Raw genomic sequence first — 25,827 nt, 5'->3', positions numbered from 1 at the left:
TTTCTCCAAATTAACTTGGAATTTTGTTCAAAATTGCAACTAGAATCAGTGTCACAAGGTTCGTGATGGTATACATGCCGGGTTAAATTTAGGGTTTGGAGAAAAGGTATATTAAAATACAGCCAGAGGTAGGATTATTTCACAGCCGAGCTAGTAGACTTTGAAACACTTACACACCCCAAAACTCCATTCATAAAGACGCGTGCCATACGTGTGCCGGCTATTGATTACAAACACCGGTTAAGTGACTACCAAGAATGATAGCACCAGTGTATTGTGTAAGCAGATTCCAACTATGTTCAGTTGCCATGACAATGATTCCAGGTGGGGGACGTTATAAAAGGTCAAGGTAGACGCAGCCGGGGGAGAGAACATTAAGAACTGAGGCAGCGACAGCAACCGGAGCCAGCCTTGTGTTGCGAGTGAACGGGGAGAGTTAGTTCATCCCCACGTGGTGTGCAAGCTACTCGCTTAGTCGACGGACGTTGTGTAGATACAGTAGAAGACTGGGCTCCTTTTCTACGTGCTGTTCCACGGAACTTTTGTGTTCGACACGAATCCTACAAGGTATCCTACGAGAAACCAGGCCTGAGTATCGAACTGAATCTACATGTAGCAACGTTTCTACTATAACCCGACAGAAGCCGGTAATTATCACGCTCATTACACGCACATTAGGCTAGGGACCATTGGCTGTGTTTTGAATGTATTTTGGGTAACTATTTGGCTAATTTAGTGGTTAAATTATTGTATTCTTATTTGAAATTGTAACAGTATTAGTTTAATTGTATTTTGTGACAGCCCGTTTCCTGCTTCAACGTTTCGCACGCACGTCGGCGCAGTTAAGTAGCGGCGTCGTTCCATACGTAAAAGGTGCATTGCCTATTGTGAATCATCCCGGTTTCGGGTTGAGTAAACTGGTTATTCATGGGACGCCACTGCTTTATCCTGCCCTGACATGCGTGTTAATTTTTCCTATTGTACAGCGACCTATATCTTTGTTACGTTGATTCATATCAGCGAATTCTGTGTATCATAACCGGTTGTACAATTAAACCATCCTTTACGATATTACTGTGCATTTAATTGTGTGCGAGTGGGTCTGGTACTACAATAAGTTGTATAGGGAACAATCCAGGCATTAGCTGGCTTATTTTCGATATTTCAATCAGTAGGGTGTCAAAGAACCCACAACACGAGGTGAAGGCGTGCCTCTTATCACTTTGTGGTCGGATGCTAGCCTACCCCGTGACAAATGGTGTCAGAAGTGGGATCTGCTTTATGATAAAACAAAACAAATATTGTTAAGCAGATAATTATCGGTGCGAGGAAAATCATTTTAACTTAAAACCTGCCAGCTTACGCGATTGATTCCCCGACCAGTCTCACACGGGCACATTGTGAATAGCGATTTAATAATAAGTGTACATTATGGCAACAAACGTTATCACAACGCCAACGGGACGGGGTAGAATACTATCGCCTTCATTTCGGGACATTGCTCCTAGTACTGTCGGCGAAATTAGACAACAGGGCGAGGAATTGGGTTATCAGGGGGCAGATTTAGATAAATATGTTCGTTCTACATTTAAACAAATGCAAGACCAAGAACGAACTGAACGTTTGGCTCAAAGAGAAAGGGACCACAAGGAACGTTTGGCTGAAAGAGAAAGCCAAGCGCGTTTGGTCGAAAAAGAACTGGAACTGACAAGGCTAAAAATGGAAATGTTCAAAACGGGACAATCTACATCTGAATCCAAAACCTCTCCCTTTTCAATTAAAATTAAAGCCCCTCCTGATTTTGTGCAAGGAGATGACATGGATGTGTATATAAGGCGTTTTGAAATATTTGCTAATAATTGCCAATGGAGCCAAGATGTATGGGGGGTCGCATTTAGTGGGCAGTTGTCGGGGAAGGCATTGGCTATATATAATGCATTGGATGTTGAGCAGACTAAGGATTGGGCGAGTGTGAAATGCGCTATGCTAAAAGCATACAATCTTACTGAGGAAGGGTATAGGGAGAAATTTAGACAATCTAGACCTGCTAAGTTTGAAACGGCTACCCAATTTGTCGTTAGGCTAAAACATTATTTGGCACGATGGGGTGAACTGTCTGGCATTGAAAATACAGTGGAGGCATTAATAAGATTTAATTGCACAGGAGCAATACCTGTCCACTTGCAGTTATGAAGTTGTGATGCATGTCAGAGAGCATGCGTGCAATACTGTGGGTGAGATGGCTACCTGTGTTGATCGTCGTGATGAAAGTCGACACTACACTGGTATGAACCATAAAACACCGCGTGTAGAAAAACCATCCAAAAATACTAGTCAGTTACCCAGTCGTGCACAGGGCTTAGAAGCGACAGGGGGTCAACAGTCAAAATGTAAACCAGTATGCCATCGGTGTGGTAAGCTGGGGCACATGAAGACTAAATGCTGGTCAACACGTAATGCTAAAGGCAACTTATTGATAGTTGGGGCATGCATGAATACTCGTGGAGTCCTTAATGCCTCATCTGACAAATCTACTGTGGCTAATAGGGCAAGTACCTCGGTGCTGATCACCGAGGGCAAACAGATGCAAATGACTAAAATTGGAGATAAGGTTCTGCCTGTGCCTGCTACGATGGGGATTGGTATCAGTGAGGTGGGTGAGACTACATCCATGCCTATTGCAGTGGGCACAGTGAATGGTCATAAGGTGAGTGTTCTCCGTGACACTGGTTGTAGTGGGGTAACAGTACGAACTAGTTTGGTGCACCCATCGCAAATGAGTGACGAGGAGGGCACTTGCATACTAATTGACGGTTCTAGAATTAGAACAGGTATAGCAGAGTTGGAAGTCCAAACGCCTTACTACACTGGACCTGTGAGAGCACTCTGTTTCAAATCTCCAATATGGGACCTGGTTATCGGTAACATAGAGGGCGCTAGGGAACCCTTTAACCCCGACCTAGGTCAAGATGGAGGGAGGTCGAACATGGTGAACAATCGTTATTTGTATAGAGGAACCCCATGTAATGAAACAGTGTCAGAGTTACAGAGACACAATAAGGCAGGGAGGCAGTTTCATGCCCCCATAAGGCCGGGTGTCCAAGGTAAGGCATGCAACGGTCAGAGCCAGAGCCCCGACAACGGTCAGAGCCAGAGCTCCGACAACGGTCAGAGCCAGAGCCCCGACAACGGTCAGAGCCAGAGCCCCGACAACGGTCAGAGCCAGAGCCCCGACAACGGTCAGAGCCAGAGCCCCGACAACGGTCAGAGCCAGAGCCCCGACAACGGTCAGAGCCAGAGCCCCGACAACGGTCAGAGCCAGAGCCCCGACAACGGTCAGAGCCAGAGCCCCGACAACGGTCAGAGCCAGAGCCCCGACAACGGTCAGAGCCAGAGCCCCGACAACGCTCAGAGCCAGAGCCCCGACAACGGTCAGAGCCAGAGCCCCGACAACGCTCAGAGCCAGAGCGAGATGGAAATAAGGTTACATGCCCTTACTGATCATGGTGTTAATCGCGGGGAAATCCTAACTTGTGGGGAGATAAGAACTGAATATTCTACCCAAACCCCAGAAAAGAGTAACTCGATTGATGCGGTGCAGGGCGTTGTGACAAGGTCCCAGTTTTGGGGTGGGGACAAACTCAAGGCACCTCTTAAGGTCCTAACATGCCCAAATAATACATTGGTCAAGACAGAAGAGTTAAAAGCAGCACAAAAACGTGATCCAACTTTGAAGCGAGCCCGGGAATTGGCTACGAAGGGAGTGGAAATCAATACAGGCACTTCAAATATCTGTCGTTTCCTTTTTAAAAAAGGATTGTTGTATCGTCATTTCCACTCTCCGTCATTAGAATTTGGGAGGACTTTTAAACAACTGGTGGTGCCATCAGCTTTTCGTCTGGAAGTTATGAAGCTGGGACATGACTCAATCCTTGCAGGCCATTTGGGTACCCAGAAAACTATCAATAAGATTTTTACCCAGTTTTATTGGCCAGCAATGCATGAACAAATTAAAAGATATTGTCGATCATGCGACATTTGTCAACGTACCATCCCAAAAGGGAAAATAGGGAAGGTCCCTCTTGGTACAATGCCATTAATAGATGTACCATTTAAAAGGGTGGCGATGGATCTTGTAGGGCCCATCAAACCAGCCACTACAAAGGGTCATCAATATATCTTAACTGTGGTCGATTACGCAACTCGTTACCCAGAGGCTACACCTCTGAAACGGATTTCAACAGAAGTTGTAGCTGAGGCATTATTCACTATATATTGTAGAGTAGGATTTCCAGAACAAGTACTTACAGACCAGGGTACACAGTTTGTGAGTGATGTGATGAGGGAGGTCAGTAGGCTGTTGTCAATCAAGCAGCTAACCACTACTCCATACCACCCTCAATGCAATGGCCTTGTAGAGCGTTTTAACGCCACTTTAAAGGGCATGCTCAAGCGCATGTGTAGTGAACGCCCGAAAGATTGGGATCGGTATATAGCACCTTTGTTGTTTGCGTACCGCGAGGCTCCTCAGGCTAGTTTAGGCTTTTCCCCCTTCGAACTATTGTATGGCAGGACCGTAAGAGGCCCTATGACCATACTTAGAGAATTGTGGACAGGGGAGGCTACCAGTCCTGAAGTCCTCAATACCTATGAGTATGTGCTTAATCTGAGAAATCGATTAGAAACTACTTGTCAGATAGCACAGCAGGAACTAACAAAGTCAAGTGAGAGGTATAGATCGCATTTCGACAAAAAAACTAAACCTCGGAAGTTCGAAGTTGGTGACCAGGTTTTGCTTTTGCTACCCACCTCTGCAGACAAACTGCGTATGCAATGGCAAGGACCATATAAAATTAAAGAGCGGGTAGGGCAGGTGGACTATCGCATAGACAAAAATGGTAAATTGAAGTTGTATCATATCAACATGTTAAAAAAGTATGAGGAAAGAAAGAGTTTTGACAACTGTGAGAAAGATTCTATCACACATTCACAAGTGGGTACTGCAGGGCTATTAACATGCGTATCTACTGGCATGGTTGTAACTCCACCAGATGATCAGAGAGAGGATGGTCCTGAATGTCGGTCTCCTGACATAATAGAATTTGTGCCCCTTTTAGGGGAGGAGACAATTGAAGATGTGCATTTAGGCCCAGATCTCTTGGAGAGTCAGGTAATGGAAATCAAATTAATTTTGAGAAAGTTTACAAAAACTTTAACAGACTTGCCTGGACAGTCGAAGGTTGGGTGCCATGATATAAAGTTGACGACAGATCAACCAATCAAGTGCAAGGCATATGCAAACCCCTTCGCAACCCAGAAGTTGGTCATTAAGGAAGTGGAAGATATGTTAAAGATGGGCATCATAGAACGGTCAGATTCACCCTATGCTGCTCCTATTGTCTTGATTAAGAAAAAAGACGGAAAGATTCGTTTTTGTACAGACTTCCGTCGTCTTAATCAAATAACCGTCTTCGATGCCGAACCAATGCCTAACCCTGAGGAGTTATTCTCCAATCTTGCTGAGGGTCGATACTTGACAAAACTTGACTTGACCAAGGGTTTTTGGCAAATACCCTTGACCCCTGGGTCAAAACCTAAAACTGCTTTTCTCACTCCACTTGGGTTGTTCCAGTATAGGGTTATGCCCTTTGGCTTGGTCAATAGTCCCAGTACGTTCTCGAGAATGATGAGGGTTATTCTCGGGGGTATGCATGGAAAGGTCGTCAATCTGGTAGACGATATATTGATATACAATAAACTATGGGAAGATCATGTGTGCACCCTTGTTGAGGTTCTACAGCGTCTTCAAGAGGCTGGTTTAACAGTTAAACCATCAAAATGTTATATTGGTTTTTCCCAACTTGAATTTGTCGGCCACGTCGTAGGGCATGGTGAGTTGCGGACCATGCCCAGTAAAATCAATGCCATGCAAAATGCGCGAAGACCAGAAACAGTTACCCAAGTAAGGGCCCTGCTAGGATATGCGGGATATTATCGCAAATTTGTACCCAATTTCACAGCTATCGCTGCTCCTTTGTACGATCTAACCCGAAAAGGTCTGCCGAAAAAAGTAATTTGGGAGAAGGTTCATCAGCTCGCCTTTGAACAACTAAAACATGCTCTTAGCAATCCCCCAATCCTTAAATTGCCAGACTTTAATCGTACATTTGTTCTGAGAACTGATGCTGCCGAAGTGGGGCTAGGGGCGGTTCTGCTTCAATATTACGATGAAGTAGCCTTTCCTGTGGCATTTGCAAGCCGAAAACTAACTAAAGCAGAGGTAAATTATGCGGTAATAGAGAAGGAATGTCTTGCGTTAATATGGGGCCTGCGAAAATTTCAACAGTACCTTCATACTGCTAGTTTCTGGATTGAAACCGATCACAAACTTTACTAATAGCAGGATTATGAGATGGGCGTTGTATATGCAATCATTTTCATATCGAATTATAGCAATTAAAGGTAGTCACAATATAGGGGCGGATTACCTTAGTAGGAGTTCAGACAAAGGTATGTTGGGTTAAATTAAATATCAATTGCTTTAGAATAAAACTTGTGGGTGTTGGCATAATCATGGTCTATGATTACGACTTTGTATGGGGGTATGTCACAAGGTTCGTGATGGTATACATGCCGGGTTAAATTTAGGGTTTGGAGAAAAGGTATATTAAAATACAGCCAGAGGTAGGATTATTTCACAGCCGAGCTAGTAGACTTTGAAACACTTACACACCCCAAAACTCCATTCATAAAGAGACGCGTGCCATACGTGTGCCGGCTATTGATTACAAACACCGGTTAAGTGACTACCAAGAATGATAGCACCAGTGTATTGTGTAAGCAGATTCCAACTATGTTCAGTTGCCATGACAATGATTCCAGGTGGGGGACGTTATAAAAGGTCAAGGTAGACGCAGCCGGGGGAGAGAACATTAAGAACTGAGGCAGCGACAGCAACCGGAGCCAGCCTTGTGTTGCGAGTGAACGGGGAGAGTTAGTTCATCCCCACGTGGTGTGCAAGCTACTCGCTTAGTCGACGGACGTTGTGTAGATACAGTGGAAGACTGGGCTCCTTTTCTACGTGCTGTTCCACGGAACTTTTGTGTTCGACACGAATCCTACAAGGTATCCTACGAGAAACCAGGCCTGAGTATCGAACTGAATCTACATGTAGCAACGTTTCTACTATAACCCGACAGAAGCCGGTAATTATCACGCTCATTACACGCACATTAGGCTAGGGACCATTGGCTGTGTTTTGAATGTATTTTGGGTAACTATTTGGCTAATTTAGTGGTTAAATTATTGTATTCTTATTTGAAATTGTTACAGTATTAGTTTAATTGTATTTTGTGACAGCCCGTTTCCTGCTTCAACGTTTCGCACGCACGCCGGCGCAGTTAAGTAGCGGCGTCGTTCCATACGTAAAAGGTGCATTGCCTATTGTGAATCATCCCGGTTTCGGGTTGAGTAAACTGGTTATTCATGGGACGCCACTGCTTTATCCTGCCCTGACATGCGCGTGTTAATTTTTCCTATTGTACAGCGACCTATATCTTTGTTACGTTGATTCATATCAGCGAATTCTGTGTATCATAACCGGTTGTACAATTAAACCATCCTTTACGATATTACTGTGCATTTAATTGTGTGCGAGTGGGTCTGGTACTACAATAAGTTGTATAGGGAACAATCCAGGCATTAGCTGGCTTATTTTCGATATTTCAATCAGTAGGGTGTCAAAGAACCCACAACACGAGGTGAAGGCGTGCCTCTTATCACTTTGTGGTATCCGACCTACCCCGTGACAATCAGTTTGAATTATTTGCCATATTTTATGTGCATAATCATTCCCCTCTACATTCACTAATAGGTGATATATCTTGTATTACTAAGCTCTAATTACACATTGTGGGGAACGAGTCACCCCACTTGAGGGAGTAAAAACAGGTCATGACAATACCTATTGTTCAATTGGTCATTCCAATGTATTCCATTTTAATCTTTGATTACATTGATCTTTGAATCGGTCTGGTATCGCTTGAATGTAAACAATTTCAAAAGTCAGCAACCATATAATGGTTCGTAGGAGAATTGATATGCATTTTATTTCATTTCCCCCATAAATTAATTATTTTACCAAAATCGTTGAGCAATGCTAAATTTATGTTTTTTTAAATCTAAGATAGAGGCTAACCGATTTTTAATTCATTTTCGAAGATCAATGCACTTTTTATATTTTCAAAAACATTTTATGCATTATTCTTGTGAAATTCTGGATAATAAATTATGTTTCACTGACAGTCTCACTGACATGGGTGATTAAGTAACCTATCATTTTTGCCGAAAAAAGGTCTAGGGTAGTAAATCAATTTTAGTTTGGATTATAGGAACCACAAATTTTTGTATTTGGTCTAACAATATAAGCAAATGATGTACATCAAATTAATATACATCGAGCACAGAAAAAAATAGAATTTGTGGCTGTAAAAAGCTGCATCAGCACTTGTTAGAACATTAAAACAAATTTTCCCTTAAACCAACATTGATGTGTTTTATGCTATTGGTCTCATGCCACTAATAAGACTGCGTTCGTAGCCCTCAAATCTTATGGTTGTTGTTAGCCAATGGGCTTTTTTTGTTTGTGAAACTTGATGTATGAGGGCGTACTTCAATGACGCCGCATGTTAGACTTGTGAGTGTTCATGTGTAGTTTTGTTTATTGACAAATACCTGTGATCTGTGAATCTGGTAACTCTTGATTGATTAGACACTTCCAAACAGGCCGTGTTTCTGAGAATATTGAAGGTACAAAGCCTGACAAATCTGCCTTTATTTTGTAGGAGAGTTTTACTGGCCAGAATTCTATTTTAATTTTTGTAACTTTTTGGTAGAAATTCACCAAAACACTACAGAGTTGTAATTAGTGGTTTGAGCCCTATTGACACCATATTCAAACACTTTCCTTTGTTCTCATTGGTCGCTATATCGCCCGATTGTAATCAAATCTTGTCACTCACACAAATGTCTCCACAGCACCAAACATTTTTTATTGTCATTCCTGTCTATAATCTCAAATTAATACTACAAGCAGATGTAAAAGATGTAAAATAATGTTATCATGAGGATACCGCAAAGTATGCATTCAGGAAATATGGGTTGCATTGACCTCCAATACACGTCTGTCAATACAATCATCATACTGCAGTTGTTCATACTTTGTGATATTTTGAGTCTATATAGCCAAGTCTTACCTGATTCAGGATGTGGTAGATTTGCTATAATGTGTGACCATTCCGTAAATTCAAAGATGAACGATGTAATTCCACCATCTTCATTTGCTAACTCTTGTGCTTTACGAACAGATGCATAAAATCTACGGTTGTATGCCAAACGCACTCTCATTCGTCTTCCCGTTTTTTCGGCCTCCTCCACTGCTCTCACAATTTCCACAAGTTCTCCACTATCACGACCTCCTGGTTTCTCTAGAAGTATTGTATTTACTCCATGCTTTATCAACTGAAGAGTACACGTTGCAAGGTTAGGAATTGTTACAGTTACTATAGCAACAACACTCTGGTTATCCACTGGCAGTAGATTAGCACTGAGAAAGTTATCAAGTCCTCCGAGATGCACCGGGTGGCCTGTATTAGTTTCAAACTTAGCAGCACTCTCTGCTCCTCTGCCGATGACTTCAAACTTCACATTTAGATTCTTCAAAACTTTAGCATACTCTGCAGCGTGAACTCCAGCACCAACCAGCCACACAACTTGGTCTGCCATCTTCAAAGAACCTAACAATGAAAAATTAAACAAATGATACAACACCGCGATTCAACAAAGTCACTGTCAATTATAACAATGAGAAATATAGACAGATTATAATTAAAGGCTGGGGGAAGTATTCGTCATGTTAAAATATGGCCAGGTATTGTTCAGTCGTAGTGGGAGATTTTTTTTGTAGTTGTACAATTTACCAAAACTGGCCAGTTGATTTACGACATTAAATTGGTTTAAATTTTATGACAAGATTTGCTAAGAAATAGACTTACAATGAATTTCACAAAAACCCCAACACAATCAAAGAAAAAGTTCATATTGTATAAACATCAGTGAAAGTATCAAAAAACTGGCAAGACACGAAAATAAAAATAATCTTGACAATCAAAAAGTCCATGGTATACAAAATCTGCAATCTGCAAAATCAAGAATGTTTCATGACATAAACTGTATACCAAATCATTTATTCACAGCCGTTTCCATTTGAGAAATGTTCACTAAATATAATTTTTTTAAATATGAAAAAGGAATCTAATAATGTATGCATTGGTTTTATTTTAGCAGGTACAAAAACAAAAAATACTGTGACACCAGGACTATGCAACTTTGAACTGCCGACAGCCTGTGAATAAGGTAGAGGGGGGGGGGGGGGGGGCAAGGTTTATTTTCGTTCAACGTAATTGCAATATTTTTTTGTTCGTACAACGTAAATAGAAAAAATAAATTCCGTCATTCTGTAATCACAGGCTGGACGTACAACGTAATCAAATATTTTTTTCGTACACTGTAAAAATGTGTCATTTTTCTCGTACGTACAAAAATTCACATCCAAATAAAAAAATCGTAAAGAATAATCCAGGGAAATTTACATTTTAGAAACTGTAAAACGACTAGATGACACAATTCACTACAAAATTGAATGTCAAGACGTAAAAGGCCCTCTAACCGAATGAGGAGCATTACGAGGGTAATATGCGCATGCATCTCTTCACATGGCGCAGCAATGGCGGAGAATTTGAGTCTGAGAGCTTTTCGGACCATTCAATGTTCCATTTGTTAACACTGTAAACTGTAAAAACGTCTTTTTTCTTCGTAAATTGTGAAAAGCCCTTTTTATTTCCCGTAAAACTGTACCAGCTACCCCCCTTGCCTCCCCTCAAGGTAGGCTACCAGTTAATCTGCTCAGGGCTGGGGTCAAAATGTAATCAATTGTATTTTAAAATTTTGGCTAGGATTTATGTTTTGTTTACATGTAATCTGCTATTTTTTTTATTTCTTTCCTTTATATAGTACATGCTCTTTTTTTCTCATAATGTAGTTACATATAGTGTGTAATCATGCAGTGACCGCAATGAATATTACCAAGACGAATGACATGTCATTTCTATTTTCACAAATGTAGAGCATTTTTTTTAAAGAGAAATATGCATGTAGTGATGAAAAATCAAGAAAAATTAATAAATAGAACTGATCAATTGATGATTTTTCGTTCAGTTCGGGATCTCACATATTGCGTGAAAGGCGCGGACCGAATTGTCTGCCACAAAGATCGTGCGATTTTTGAATTTATGTTTCTTTTTTATAGCTCAATGTCGAATAGCGATCCTTGAGAGGGAAATATCGTGTTGAGATCCCCTAACTTCATAGAGATTGATCATCATCACATGTGTATAGTACATTATTAAGCAGGGGAATACCCAAAAATATTTTCACGTTTGACAAACCCCATGCGATGTTCGCAAGCCACTACGGCGGTATGACCTTGTCCTGTTTTTTCGTTTGATTCCATAAGGCGGGACCTCACAGCCAAAGGAAAATGGTCTTGATTTATTCTAGCATAGTATCAAAAGTGTACTCTCATAGCTATGACATTAAGCTCAAATTCATGTAAGAAAATATTCACACTCATCTGATACAAGAAATATTTAATAGTTCTAAACATTAAAACATTTTGGTGGAAGTTTATTTTTATTGTTTTAATAATCTTATTTCAAACATTTTGCTCTTAATATTATTGTAATCACAGCTAAATAAAGAAAGTTATGACGATTTTTTTAAAGTGTTCACTGGCTACCTTTGATTGTTTGCCCAGGATTGGCTAGCACTTGCATAGTGGAATAGTGAATGTGAATGGACATAGCCATGACATTATCCCAATTTCATTTCAAAAACAGGAAAAATAAATTATAGTATTATCATTCTAGAAATAAAGATCTAGGTGAAAACAAAGAACAAATTAATTTGCATTTTTTTTATAAAAATCCCCTTCTTAGGGTGAAGCCACACGTTAAAGTCTTCACAAAATAAAAAAATAAGCCCTTTGTGAAAATATTGTCTGGTTTAATTATTTTATATATCAATGTTTATTTACCAACCAAAAAAAGTTAATAATTAAAAAAAAAAAAACAGCTGATACACCCATTTACATTTACATTAGAATATGCCAAAGCAAATCAGAAACTTTATGTAATGACATTGGAAAATAAAGAAGTCAGCCTGCCAACACAAGAACGAGATATGGCACCATTGGAGAAAATATGTACAGTTTGAGCCTGACTTGCGTTCAGAAGTGGAATTTCCGGTCCGCCTACATGTTTATTTAGCGAAATTTAAATTTACTGCATTGAACTGTCAGACTGCGAAAACGTAGCGAATCAATAAATCAGCTAGATTTTTCTTTGACTTCCTTATTAGGTTTGTCACCATGAGAGAAAAAAAATAATGACATCGCATTTTTTTTACTGCACAGCCACTAATCTGGCGAAATGGTCTGTTTCAACTCATCTCTAAATGGAGACTAAACAGACTTGAAAGCAAATATTGAACATGCAGCCACAAGGCCAACTTAACAAGACTGCTGCTTGAAAATAAGACAGTAATAGTACCGAAATGCAAAGATCCAAACTTCAGTTTGGATCACAGTTCTCACCAAATTGTTCAAACTGAAATACCTGACAACTATTATATGACAGTTATAGCTTCCTGGCTCTCTTGGAGCAAAATTGTCAAACAAATTTTGGGAATTGATCCTGAAGAACTCAGTACTGGCTGTCTTCAAGGTGCTTTTAATCACGTTCACTTTGAGATTATCCTATTTCATAATAATAAAAAATCAAAGAAAGCTTAGAAAGAACTCCCGTGTGCTGAGAGTATTGGAGACACATTAAAAATTAATTCAAAATTACTTGAATTTGAGATGTTGATGGAAACGCACAAGGTCTGCACAATGTACCAAGTTTCATTGAAATGTGATTAGAACCAAAAAAATATTAATTATTATGCTAATTAGAGAATTAATATGAACAGATTTTAACCCAAAATTAATCAGGCTGTCTATTGTCCTAGACCATTTATGTACCAAGATTTATTCAAATGTGATGATCAATACTTGAGATATACAGTATTAATTATGTTAATTAGGTGATTAAGAAGCATAAATATTTACCAAAAACTAATATGGTGTATAGTCCTAGGTTCATTGAAATGTGACAGGTACAATGTACTCTTGAAAAGTTTCGTTGAAATCCAATGAGTGGTTTTTAGACATCAGTGCAACAGCCATAGAACAGCAAAAAATTAACTAATTATGCAAATTAGGTAATTAATAGGCACAATTATTTATCGCAAAATTAATCAGATCTCTGCATAGTCCTAGAATATCTATGTCGCAAGTCTCATTGAAATGTGATGATTAGTACTTGAGATATCAGGTGAAAAGCTGAAAATTAAATAATTATGCTAATAAGGTGATTAATATGCACAAATATTTACCCAAAACTAATTAGGTCTCTGCACAGTCCTCAAGTAACTATGTACAAAGTTGCATTGAAACGTGATCATTATTACTCGAAATATCAAAACCTGAAAATTAATTAATTATGCAAATTAGGTAATTAATATGTACTGATATTACCCTAAAAACTATCAGGTCTGTGCAGTGTCATATGACATCTATGTACCAAGTTTTATTGATTCAGAAATGTTATGATTAGTACTTGAGATATCAGTGGAAAAGCCGAAAATTGATTAATCATTATGTAAATTAGGTAATTAATAATATTAACAGATTTTTACCCAAAACTAATCAAATCTGCGCATTAGTTCAGAGCATCCATGTGCCAAGTTTCATTGAAATCCAATGAGTGGTTCTTCAAAAATCAGTGGAACAGTCATAGAACAGCTTAAAATCAGTTAATTATCATGCAAATTAGGTAATTAATATTCATAGATTTTTACCCAAAACTAATCAAATCTGCGCACTAGTTCAGAGCATCCATGTGCCAAGTTTCATCAAAATCCAATGAGTGGTTCTTCAGATATCAGTGGAACAGTCATGGAACAGCTAAAATCAGCTAATTATCATGCAAATTAGGTAATTAATATTCATAGATTTTACCAAAACCTAATCAGCTCTGCGCATTATCCCAGAGCATCTATGTACCAAGTTTCACAAAAATATGATTAGTGGTTCTTGAGATAACGGTGGAACAAAAAAAGTGACATACATACATACAGACATACAGACAGACATACAGACAGGGTAACTGCAAAGACTCCCTTTTGTGCTTCGCACACGGGAGTCAAAAAGTACACAACCTTGTTTTTGAGAGAAAAAAGTTTAGTTCCACAAGGAAAAAGTAAAAGATGACTTTCAAATATAAAAACATTCTGATATTTTGGAAACTCACTGATGGGAGTTGTAGAGGAAAAACAATTTCAATAAAAAGAAATAAGTAACTTGCCATTTTAAAATGATTTTCAAAATTTAATAGTTAAAATATACACACCAATAAATTGTCATAAAACATTTTCTAATGTGAAACAATCCACGTTGCCAGTGATTACCCACAATCCTTAGGGATTTGTAGATTGGGTAAAAGTTTGGTAAATGTCACCAAGATGCAGCTACCTGGATACTTGAAAACTCATCAGTAGCGAGCACATTATTTTAGCTAATTTATTTGATTCAAGATGTTGCTAGTTTATTGGATATATATAGAATAAAGTTTATAATTCCCACAATGAAATTATTTCATAACGCACTTTTAAAAAACAAATTTATAATTCTCTAATAGAGTTCAAAATAGTATGCCAATTAAAAAGTTTTAGAGAAATCAATGTCAAAATAGTATAAATCAGCATCAACATCCACACCATACTGGATAAAAGTTAATACAGCTTACTGGATAAACAGTTAATATAAGCTTTCCGAAAAAACTAAGATTTTCTATCATTTTGAATATTAGATTCATGGAGTTACTGAATAAATAAAGAAGCTTATACACTAACTACGGTAGCAGGGACTATGTGCATATTGCAAAAGCCAAACTGAATTTAGCATCCTTCATGAAGCTCCTAAATAAGGTTAAAAAAAAAACAGAAGCGACTTTTTAAAATGTTTTCACTAAGGCCTTGTGCTTTCATAGTTTGAATTATGCGAGGAGCAAAGCCGGGCATATAAAACTATCCAAAAACGTCTGTCAGATCTGGTACACTAGCATTTCACGTAACTATAACTTGAACAATTTTTAAAATCTCCCACCAACCACCCTGTTCGAGTGAGTGGTATCTTGAATTACGACAATTGTTATTAAATTTTACTTGCATGCAATATTTTCTGGGCTAATACCAAGCTGGAATTTTGAGGTGAAAATATTGTAACAAACTTGGTGACCTTACTTGCAGGTGCATACATTTCAATAATATTTAGACTCAAACCACTCTCCTATTTGTGTGGAGAGTTACTTACATTTCCCGAATTGTGTGCAGTGGTAACTGATGGAAAAGATATGCAAAACTAGATTCATTTACCAAAAAATTAATAGTTCTAAGCCGAAAACAAATAATACGTTACACATGCTTTAACGTGTTTTTTTTTTTTGATTACATGTACTAGGTCTAGTTTGCTTCTATGTTTACAAAGAAGTTAATAATTAAACGAACCACACCTGATGAACTCAAGATATCGTCAGCGTTTGTGAGGTTCACCTTGCGAAGTTAGAAAAATTAACTACACCAAACCAATTCAGACACGTTACGTAATAATACTCAAAGAAATTTCCGAAGAAATCTGTGAGAAGGCCCGCCGACACGAGACGTTATAAAAGTTGCGGTTGTATTTGTAAAATATCGTCAAAACGTGACTGAAACTCGGAGTTTTAAAATTCCACCCGTTTTTTATGTGTTGGGGTTTCACCTCCTTTAAGGCTTTTTGGTGTTTTATCTTTGAACAACGCCGCGGAATTCCGCTTAACATCGTCGGGAATGCGACGAGTAACGGGCAATCTGTTTAGAGTAGCGTTTTAACTAACCAGCAGACGGCAGAGTCCAATGGATGGAGCAAGCTATAAGCGCGGTACCGTGCAGCGATACGCGTAATATTTGCCAAAATTCTCTCAATGGAAGGCATTTCTAGCCCAACACAAGGGGCAAGAGTTTCACTTAGCATGCTTACCTTGCCCATTCAGCGTGCACAACTACAATATAGAACCACCTTGTCAGAGACCCGGCATCCTCAATAATTATGGTGCATATTACTCGCCGGAGCAAATGAACGAGATTGAAATCGAGGCAAGCCATTCCGCCCTCTAGCGGCGAGTGTGTAACAATCTTCAGGTAACATAGTCGCGCGTATTCCAGGGCGACGTTTTGTTGTTTTCATGTGAATTTCTCTGTCGATTTCCCCACTGGTACTACACTATACGACAGTGACATTTACATAAAAACAACAAAACGTCACGGTCACCCTGGTTTACACGCTATGTAGACGTTTCACCTGGCAAATTACTAGTAATTTAGATATAGCAACAAGTGCATGTATTGCCCACAGAACACAGGTCAAAAAACATGGTGATTTTTTGGCCGTTTATTATTGGTTTCTATGGTAACAAATTTTCACCATATCTAATTTTTTTGTTTTGTTACACATGGTTATAAATGTGTAGTTATTAGATGGGTACTTATGGTTGTAACGAATTAATGGGAAATTCTGATGAATATTATTATTATTTTATGAAACAACTCTTTTAACATAGCTTCCCATAGAAATTATTCTAAAAGTATCCATTTTTGTATTGTTTTTGCCTAAAAAATATTTTGCACTGAGAAAAACATAAACAGATGATGCCAAGTGTCAAAATCTATAATTATGAGGTGCTTCTAAAAAAAGAAATCGCGATGAAATGTTCTTCTCAATGTATTAGGTTGTATACCCGCAATATACTTGTAAGAGATAGAGTTAATTGTCACGTCGTCATACTCTCGTTATTATAGGTTCGTGTCATGAGGATACTACCATTTTTTTTTTTTTTTTTTTTTTTTTTTGGAAACGATTCAACAAACGATTTTTCGAGTCGGTATTGTAATGGAAATGATCAGCGTTTGTGTTTTTGTACTTGTTTTAAAGTTTATTTCCTCATACCTCGCAATTACCACGACAAAAACACACAGACAGGGACTGGCAGTCTGAGACAGGAACACCTCTTTTATTGATTGGTGACCTGCGAAAATGGCGATATTGACAACAGACCAATAACAGTTCAAATTGAACAAGAACAGTCATCAACATAAACAATTTTAAAATACACAAGTATCACATGAATGGTTGTCAGAAAGGCAAAATACAGTAATCATTGGTGGTATTTTTATTGGTGATGCATTTTAGTTCTGCTACGAATAGTATGGCTGAACTGATTTGACAGATTTGCACCCGGGACCAATAAACAAAGTGACTGATAATTAGTCCATTTGAGTGCGCTATCACACTATCCTCAAATGTACACAATTTTGCTCGGTGATATGGGGTGAATATTTATAATATTATTATTTATATAAATCGTAACATTGTTTTAAAAAATGACATGATAATTAGTTTTTCTTTACATTCAATCGAAAGTTCTCTCCAATAGTGCATTGTACATGTGTACAATAGCAAAATTTAAATTCGGCGGATGGGCGTGATCAAACACATCAGCAGCATCATATAAGATGGTTGATAAAACACCCTAGTCACGTAATGACTTTCTTTAGATGACCTTAAATGAATACTAAGGTCATCATTGAAAAAGCAAAGGTGAAATAATGCTCGACGAACGCAGATTCCAACAGAACATGGAGTAGAATTTTAATAGTCCCTTGTCGAGCAACTTTTTGAACAGGGACCAATAGTTGACAGGATCAGCCTTCAAGTTGGTAGGATCCATAAACATGCATATACGGAACTATTATACAAGTAATAATAGTTTGATTTCTATCATATCATAAAAACACATGCCCGCGGAGTGCCTAGGGTTTACACGCAAATTCAGCTTCATTTGTGTCCAGGGAACTGCGACTTTGATTTATGATAATAGTTTCTAAAATCTTAGAGACTTTCATTCGCATTAAATTAAAAATCAAGACGTGTCCTATCATGATGAACTTGTCAGATATTAATAATGAACTTGGCTGATAGATGCGATAAACCATGTGACTAATTATTATGATCAAGTTTGATTGTAATGTAGTTGGTACATATATGCCACAATTCCACGTCAACATTGTCTTGGTTCTCAAGAAAACAAATTTTAGGCGGTATTTACCTGTTATTTTTAAGGACGGCTAATAAACCATGTGATTAATGTCAATTTTACAACAATGTACTAAACAGTTTGTATAGCATGCAGGCGCCGTAATAAACTGCTCATAAAACCCCATGTTTTGGTTGGTAATGACGACTGGCCTACCGCCACGTCATCCCTTTGGTTATCTAATATCCAATGAGCTTCCACCACGTCATCCCTTTGGTTATCTAATAACCAATGAGCTTCCACCACGTCATCCCTTTGGTTATCTAATATCCAATGAGCTTCCACCACGTCATCCCTTTGGTTATCTAATAACCAATGAGCTTCCACCACGTCATCCCTTTGGTTATCTAATATCCAATGAGCTTCCACCACGTCATCCCTTTGGTTATCAAATAACCAATGAGCTTCCACCACGTCATCCCTTTGGTTATCCAATATCCAATGAGCTTCCACCACGTCATCCCTTTGGTTATCTAATATCCAATGAGCTTACACCACGTCATCCCTTTGGTTATCTAATATCCAATGAGCTTCCACCACGTCATCCCTTTGGTTATCTAATATCCAATGAGCTTCCACCACGTCATCCCTTTGGTTATCTAATAACCAATGAGCTTCCACCACGTCATCCCTTTGGTTATCTAATATCCAATGAGCTTCCACCACGTCATCCCTTTGGTTATCTAATAACCAATGAGCTTCCACCACGTCATCCCTTTGGTTATCCAATATCCAATGAGCTTCCACCACGTCATCCCTTTGGTTATCTAATAACCAATGAGCTTAACTCATAGAAATCCATATGTGATTTGAGGATAAAGTACGGAGTAATCACAGTGGTAGTAACAAATCAATGAATATGTGGTTGTCTTATGCATGTCACGTAAAATTCATGATTGGCAGTCTAACCATTTAAAGATTTAAAGACGACGTAACACAAAAGCACAATGACAAGAGCACTTGCGTGATAATTTGTCATTTGCCATAAAAACTCACTGAAATACAAACCAATACAATCATATCAATAAATACGTACACTCAAACTATGCCAATGTTTTTATGTGTAGCTCCGAAAAAGATTGTCAACTCTATGTCCGTCTAGCTTTTGGATGGCAATAAAAAATAGAAGAACGACGACGTTCTAGAGTCTCAGAAGGAGGAAGATGGAGGAAAAACAGTCAGATTTTGAAAAGTCAAGAAATATTTACGCAAAACAGAGTTGCCAATTTGGAGCAAGGGGATACAATATTACATTAGAAAATAACAGTTAGAGACAGAAAATAAATAAAACCGACATACATTAAAAATTATCGATATTGTATAATTCTTTCAACCGATTATGTATCGATTTTGTGATATTTGGCCGTACCGCTTAAAGATAATTTTTCATTATGATCACTGAGATCAGTATTTAAATCATGATCGATGATGATGTAACATTTATTCTTTTTTCATTTTTTTATTTTTAATTAATTTTTCTGTGCCAGGCGACAGTTCTGAACATTGAGTGTCGCTGTTGTCTCTCCTGACTTTTTTGTATGTGCAAATTGCTAGTGCATAGTGCATTTTGCCACAGAAGTCATTTTCATGTTTGGGACTACATGACAGAACTGTGTGGCCATCTCTCTGTCAAATGGCAATTGTAATGCGCTATCCTGGTGTCAACCAGGCTTGGTCGAAGACAAGCACCTGCGGACCTTAACCAAGGTTGCCCCAAAGTCGCATTCGTTAGTGAATGAATCTCAGCCAGTGGAATTGGCCTTCCCATTGAGTCTGTGGCACACTCAAGGGTAGGGGTCGACCCTTTTGGAGTTCAGCCTAAGGTAGGATTTGAACATTTATTCTTAAAGTGTTATCTATTACAGTACCACGGCCTGCTAAATAATACTAACGTAAGCCATAAAATGACAGTAGAATATGTATTTTTGTTTAAATTGCCTTTGTACATGGTTTTAACAAAATTTTCAAAAGTCGAAGGGAACATCATTTTCACATTCATTTTTGGTCAAAAATGACAAATTATGCCCAAATATGATGCTATAAATATGTATTTCAATAGAACAACCATATTTAGCCTGAAAACACTACCTAAATAAGCACGGATCATCATAAAATGTCTTTGAAATATGTATTCCAGATCTTCAACCCTCAAACTATCCGGCCGCGGGCTATCGCTTATTTACTTGCAGGGGCGATTTTTTTTTATAGGGGGGGGGGGGTTTCCAAAACTTTAAAATCGCCAGACTAAGTTAATGATTTTTTTATATTATACAAAAACAGATTAAATACATTTTTCAACGGGGGGGGGGGGCTTTAATGGCTTCAGTATAGGTCAAAGCTTATGGGTGTCATTCCATCCTCCCTTAAGTTAATTCTAGGTTATTTTTCGAATTTCGTCCTCAGTCTATGGTGCATTGAATCATGGATTTGGGGGCGTGGGATATTACTGAACCCGTGAAATCTTACGATTATCAATGATATTCTTCGTCTAGTAGTATTTCGAGTGATGCTGCGGTAGAGATGTGTATGACAAGTCAGAATTGTGGTATTTGTAATTTATTTTGGATATATATAATGTTAACTTCCTAATACAACTTTTCTTAAAACGGAACTTAACAATTGAAAATGACAAGACATATTGAACAGTTTAAAATGCCTGTCGCTGGTTTTATGTGTACAGTTAATAGTCCTTTTTCAAAACACATCGTTGTTAAGGAGACTTGAAACACGATTATGTAAGACCACTGAAGTGTGAGTTTGTTTCTGTAAAAGATATTTTCGTGAATGTGTAATAAATAACTGATTCATTGTTGACAAGTGTTGTTATTTCTCTGATGGACTTCATCACCTCTGACACTGTGGCAACATGTATACAATCGTAACTTAAGGGCGTCGTTGTGGACAATGCAATACATCATATATAGTCTGTATAGTAAGGTCTTCTCATTGTGTAATACATATAACATTGTAGCCATGCAACATATCTAATAATATATTAACTGTTACAATATGGTTTTGTTTTATGCTGCTGTTCACATGATCTATATAAAAAAAAGGTTTACTAAATTAATTTGCATAGAGACAACTGGTCAAAATCCCATAAAATAGGCGGTCTGTGAACCATTAATCATCGATTCTTAAGGTCAGAAGGTATCGTCCTATCTTGGGGGCACACATAGTGAAAAATAGGAATGTCATAACAGGAGTGTTTGACGTCACACACAGCAACACATGGTTGCTGGGTTTATGAGACGAAGATAGAGAAGTGATCATCATGGGTCACTGAAGTCTCAGCGGTAGTACCAGGAATAAGCAGGAATGTACTGAACTACGACTTCATTTTATGTTCCAATACATATAGTACTCCTTGATTAGGCCGTCGCACTTGTTTACGCTCTGAGCGCGTGCGTAATGATTGATTAGAAATATTAATAATAATAATATTTCTGGATTTTGTTTTACCCTAAAAAGGCAATGAAAACCCCCACAGACTGTTACATTAACTTGGATTGGATTACAAATAATATCTCAAAGATGTGAAATTAGATAAAAACAGAATCACAAACATAGGTATCAATTTTAATTGTAGAGTAACTTAATTAACTTGGTTATCTGTGCGCAGTTGACATGGATCACATTAGATTTAGATGACCTTGGGCAGCTTTGCAGGGAGGCTGATTTGCATGTGAAATTGAACTGCTGCTGCCCGGGAGATGATCAGTGCCGTACGAAATTTTCATAAGACCCCTCAGGTTAGTTCTAAATGTTATAAATTTATCGTCGAAAACATTCAGCTTAATTACGAAAGCACTAGTATAATTCGTTTCACACAGCTCAGAAACTGTAGTCAGTCCGCGTAGTTTCCGCAGCCATATATGAAAAAATAATTCTATGTTAGCTGAAGGGATAGTTAATGATTACAATGATGACAGTAACATGTTTAAAGTGGGAATGCTAATAAAAAGAAGAAAATATGTCAGCGGTTCTCTCTATCTGACCTAACTAGCACCACTCGTGCTAAAGATCAGTAGGTAGTCTCAAAATAGATTAATTAATTCTTGTAAGTATAATGAGTTAATAGCGTACAGGCAATAAAACATTGAAGATTAAGTGTTATAATATTAAACATTTTAATATATTTCATAGCAGACACTGATAGGGTTCTACCTTTAAAACAACAATTTGAATTAGAAAAAAATATTGTGGCCTGAAACAAGAAACAAGACATTACCGGTAATATAAATCAGCTTTTATTCAACTTGTACCATGTATCAGTTATAGTCTAAACTTTATTTTTCACTAAAGTACCAAATTACATATAAACATATACCGCATCAGTGTCTTCTAACAATGCGTTGAGTTTTGCATGATAAAATTAAACCAATTGTTTTAAAATATAAAAAGTGGCAATAACTATGATTTTGAACAATTTTTTTTTTTAAAAATGAACAAATCTTAATGAAATATTGTTTTAGACAAATTGCATAGGCAAAGTAACACTACCTACACAAGGCCAATATGAAATGTGATGTTAAAACTAAGGGTCGAGTAGTCACCATTTCATCGATTTTGGCCATGTGATAAAAACTGTAGAAAATAATGACTTATGACACACACTATATCATCATCATCATCAATAAGAGGCTGTCAGAGACAGACTATGCCTCTCAAGATTACGACATATTTTGGTTGTCTTCTTGTACCATAGTCCTTGCAGTTTACTTGACAAAACTGGATTTCAAGAAGATGCCCTCTGGGAATCTGGACACAGCCCTACGACAGCAATCTTTTTTCATTTGCTGTAGAATATTGGTACATGTATATAGCGTATAGACTATGCTATCAGTGTCCCCATTTTGACAGTTGGCACCAATGACACAGGAGATGCGTTAGGCCAGACTTTTATTATCCCTTGTTTCGCGAACCCACCGAATGAACAGGAGCCGAAAATGAAATAAAAATAAAGTTTATTTCAGTGTAATTTCTCGCGCCCGCCGACTTGTGAGTGCAAAAAATTGCTAAAAGAATTATTTTATCTTAATTTTTTTTCCGCCCGCCGCCTAACAAATCCAAGTTGCATTTTCATGGGAGTATCATGATCAAAGTACCGAAGTCTCGCGCAGATCTATACTTTATGTGCGTTGGTTGACAGTGAATCTCGGGTATTGACCTCTCTGCGTGCTGCTTGAGACTACTAGGCGAACAAGGCGGCGACGTGGTTTGTGGAGACGCGTCGTGAAACCCTGTCGTCAAAAAACGAGAAATCCCTCATTAATGCTGAACAAAGAAAGCTTAGAAAGAACTCCCATGTGCTGAGAGTATTGGAGACACATTAAATATAATTCGAAATTACTTAGCTGAAAACTAATTATGCAAATCAGAAAATTAATATGACCAGATTTGAGTGTAAAACTAATGAGGTCTGCGCAATGTAACAGAAAATCTATGTCTCCAAGTTTAATTGAAATGTGATTAGAACCAACAAATTATGAATTATTATGCTTATTAGGGAATTAATATGAACAGATTTTTACCCCAAACTAATTAGGTTTGTACATTGTCCTAGAGCATCTTTGTACTAAGTTTCATTGAAATGGAATAATTAGTACCGTGAAAACTCCAAAACTTCGACCCCTCTAAAAATTCGGCCGCCTATTTATTTGCCGGGTTTCGGTGTTTTGTTTACCTCCGAATTTTCGACTCCACTAAAAATTGCCGACTCATTCTTATTCGAAAATTGCGACCAGTTTTAGTTTTCCCCCAAACGAAAAAAAAAACGATGTGAGCGTTCAAACGGGACCTTCCTCGAAGGCATGAATCCGGGTTTCTGATTGACTGAGAGATTTTTATTTTATTGGTAACGAAAATATATTCTAAATAAACGAAGTTTCAAATAAAAACGAACACAAAAATCTCGGCATGCTGCGTTTCTGAATTGTTGATTATTACTGTACTCAGTAGTGATTATAATAATGTACACAAAATAAATTTGTTGAATGGTTATGAAATACAAATAAAAGTCAACTTAGTTTCATCGTAAGCGAATGATTCCGGTCTCGTATAAACGTTTGATGCTGTAGGATATCCGCCATGTTCTCTTAGGTCAAATAGGTCAAATCGCTAATTAACCAATCAAAAAGCTGGATGATGCCAACGTGTTCAAATTACCATAGCTTATTTAAATATGTTAATGTTATTGAACGCAATGCGGAAGAGATTGATGTTGTAGTACGATATTTTGGCTTGGATTTTGATGCGAAAACGGCATGATTTTTTTTAAATAAAAAAATTAGTTGTTTTTAAAAAATAAACTGGTCATCTGAAGAATAATTTAACATTGTTCACAGTGATAACGGCTCATTCTCGAAAGGAAGCTTACCCGCTCACGCTAGTCACGATAAAAATCATACACGTGTACTCTTGAATAGACAAACGTCAATGACTACGGTAAAACTTAGACTCTATTTTAGCCGGCAGGATTGATTGAAATGTCCGAAAAATGACGCCAAAATACACCTTAAAAGTCCCATTTTATTTTCTTAAATCCCATTTTATTTTTTAATCCAAGGGCGAATTTACGGCAGAATTTGGTCCTTCAAATAAGGGACACGTGAGCTTTGATTCTAACCGGATACATTGCACTGGGTCGGGGAGATAGTTTGCTAAACTTCCATGCATCTTTTGTCCAATGGGTACCTGTACTTCGAACATTCGCAAGTTTTTCTAGGTAGTGCGAGACAGCTTTGTCTTTTGACCTATTAGTTTTGTGCTGACCTCTTCTCCGCGTCTTGATGTTTTGTTTTGCTTGTCATAATACTCACTGATTGATGACTTTGTTTAGATTTTGAGTTACAACTCGGCCACGACCTTTGCTTTTACCGTGAAACATGAGGAGGTTTACGTCAATTGACGGACATTGCATTTTTTAAAAACTAATGAAGCACACTGTCTATCATCCCCATTTTTTCATTTGCCGATTTCTATTCCGAAAAATTCGACCATCCGAAAATGCACCTTAATTTTGACTCTAAAAACACGTCACATATCTAACACCAATTATTTAAAACCGGTCGAAATTTTGGAGTTTTTACGGTACTTTAGATATCAGTGTGAAAGCTTAAAATTGGTTAATTATGCAAATTAGGTAATTAATATGTACAGATTTTAACCCACAATTATTCAGGTCTGTCTATTGTCCTACAGCATCCATGTACATTCATTGATATGTGATGTATAGTACCTGAGATATCAGTGTGAAAGTTAGTTAATTATGCAAATTAGGTGATTAATATGCACAAATATTTACGGGAAACTAATTGGGTCTGCATAATTCTAGATTCATTGAAATGTGATGATTAGTACTTTAGATATCAGTAGAAAAGCTGAAAATTAATTATGCAAATTAGGTAATTAATATGCACAATTATTTACCCTAAAACTAATCAGGTCTCTGCATAGTCCTAAAGGATCTATGTACCAA

General features: G+C 37.8%; 1 protein-coding gene across 4 annotated transcripts in view; it reads right to left on the bottom strand.

Annotated features, from left to right (window-relative positions):
* The window catches only part of LOC144363273 (uncharacterized), an 84,635-nt gene that overhangs the window by 34,475 nt on the left and 24,333 nt on the right, over positions 1-25,827 (bottom strand). For 3 of the 4 annotated variants that reach the window (XM_085495979.1, XM_085495980.1, XM_085495981.1), the window contains exon 3: positions 9,255-9,794. In XM_085495979.1, coding sequence (XP_085352105.1) covers positions 9,255-9,783 — 529 coding nt within the window. In that variant the 5' untranslated portion in view covers positions 9,784-9,794. Of the gene's footprint in view, positions 1-9,254; positions 9,795-16,234; positions 16,494-25,827 lie in introns of those variants that run through there. The other variant, XM_085495978.1, reaches the window with a different exon arrangement.

This window comes from Saccoglossus kowalevskii, chromosome 22 (assembly GCF_978046115.1).
Source record: "Saccoglossus kowalevskii chromosome 22, keSacKowa6.1, whole genome shotgun sequence".
Taxonomy (NCBI): Eukaryota; Metazoa; Hemichordata; class Enteropneusta; family Harrimaniidae; genus Saccoglossus; species Saccoglossus kowalevskii.
Note: the sequence above shows the minus strand (reverse complement) of the source record. Positions and strands in the feature narration are given on the sequence as shown.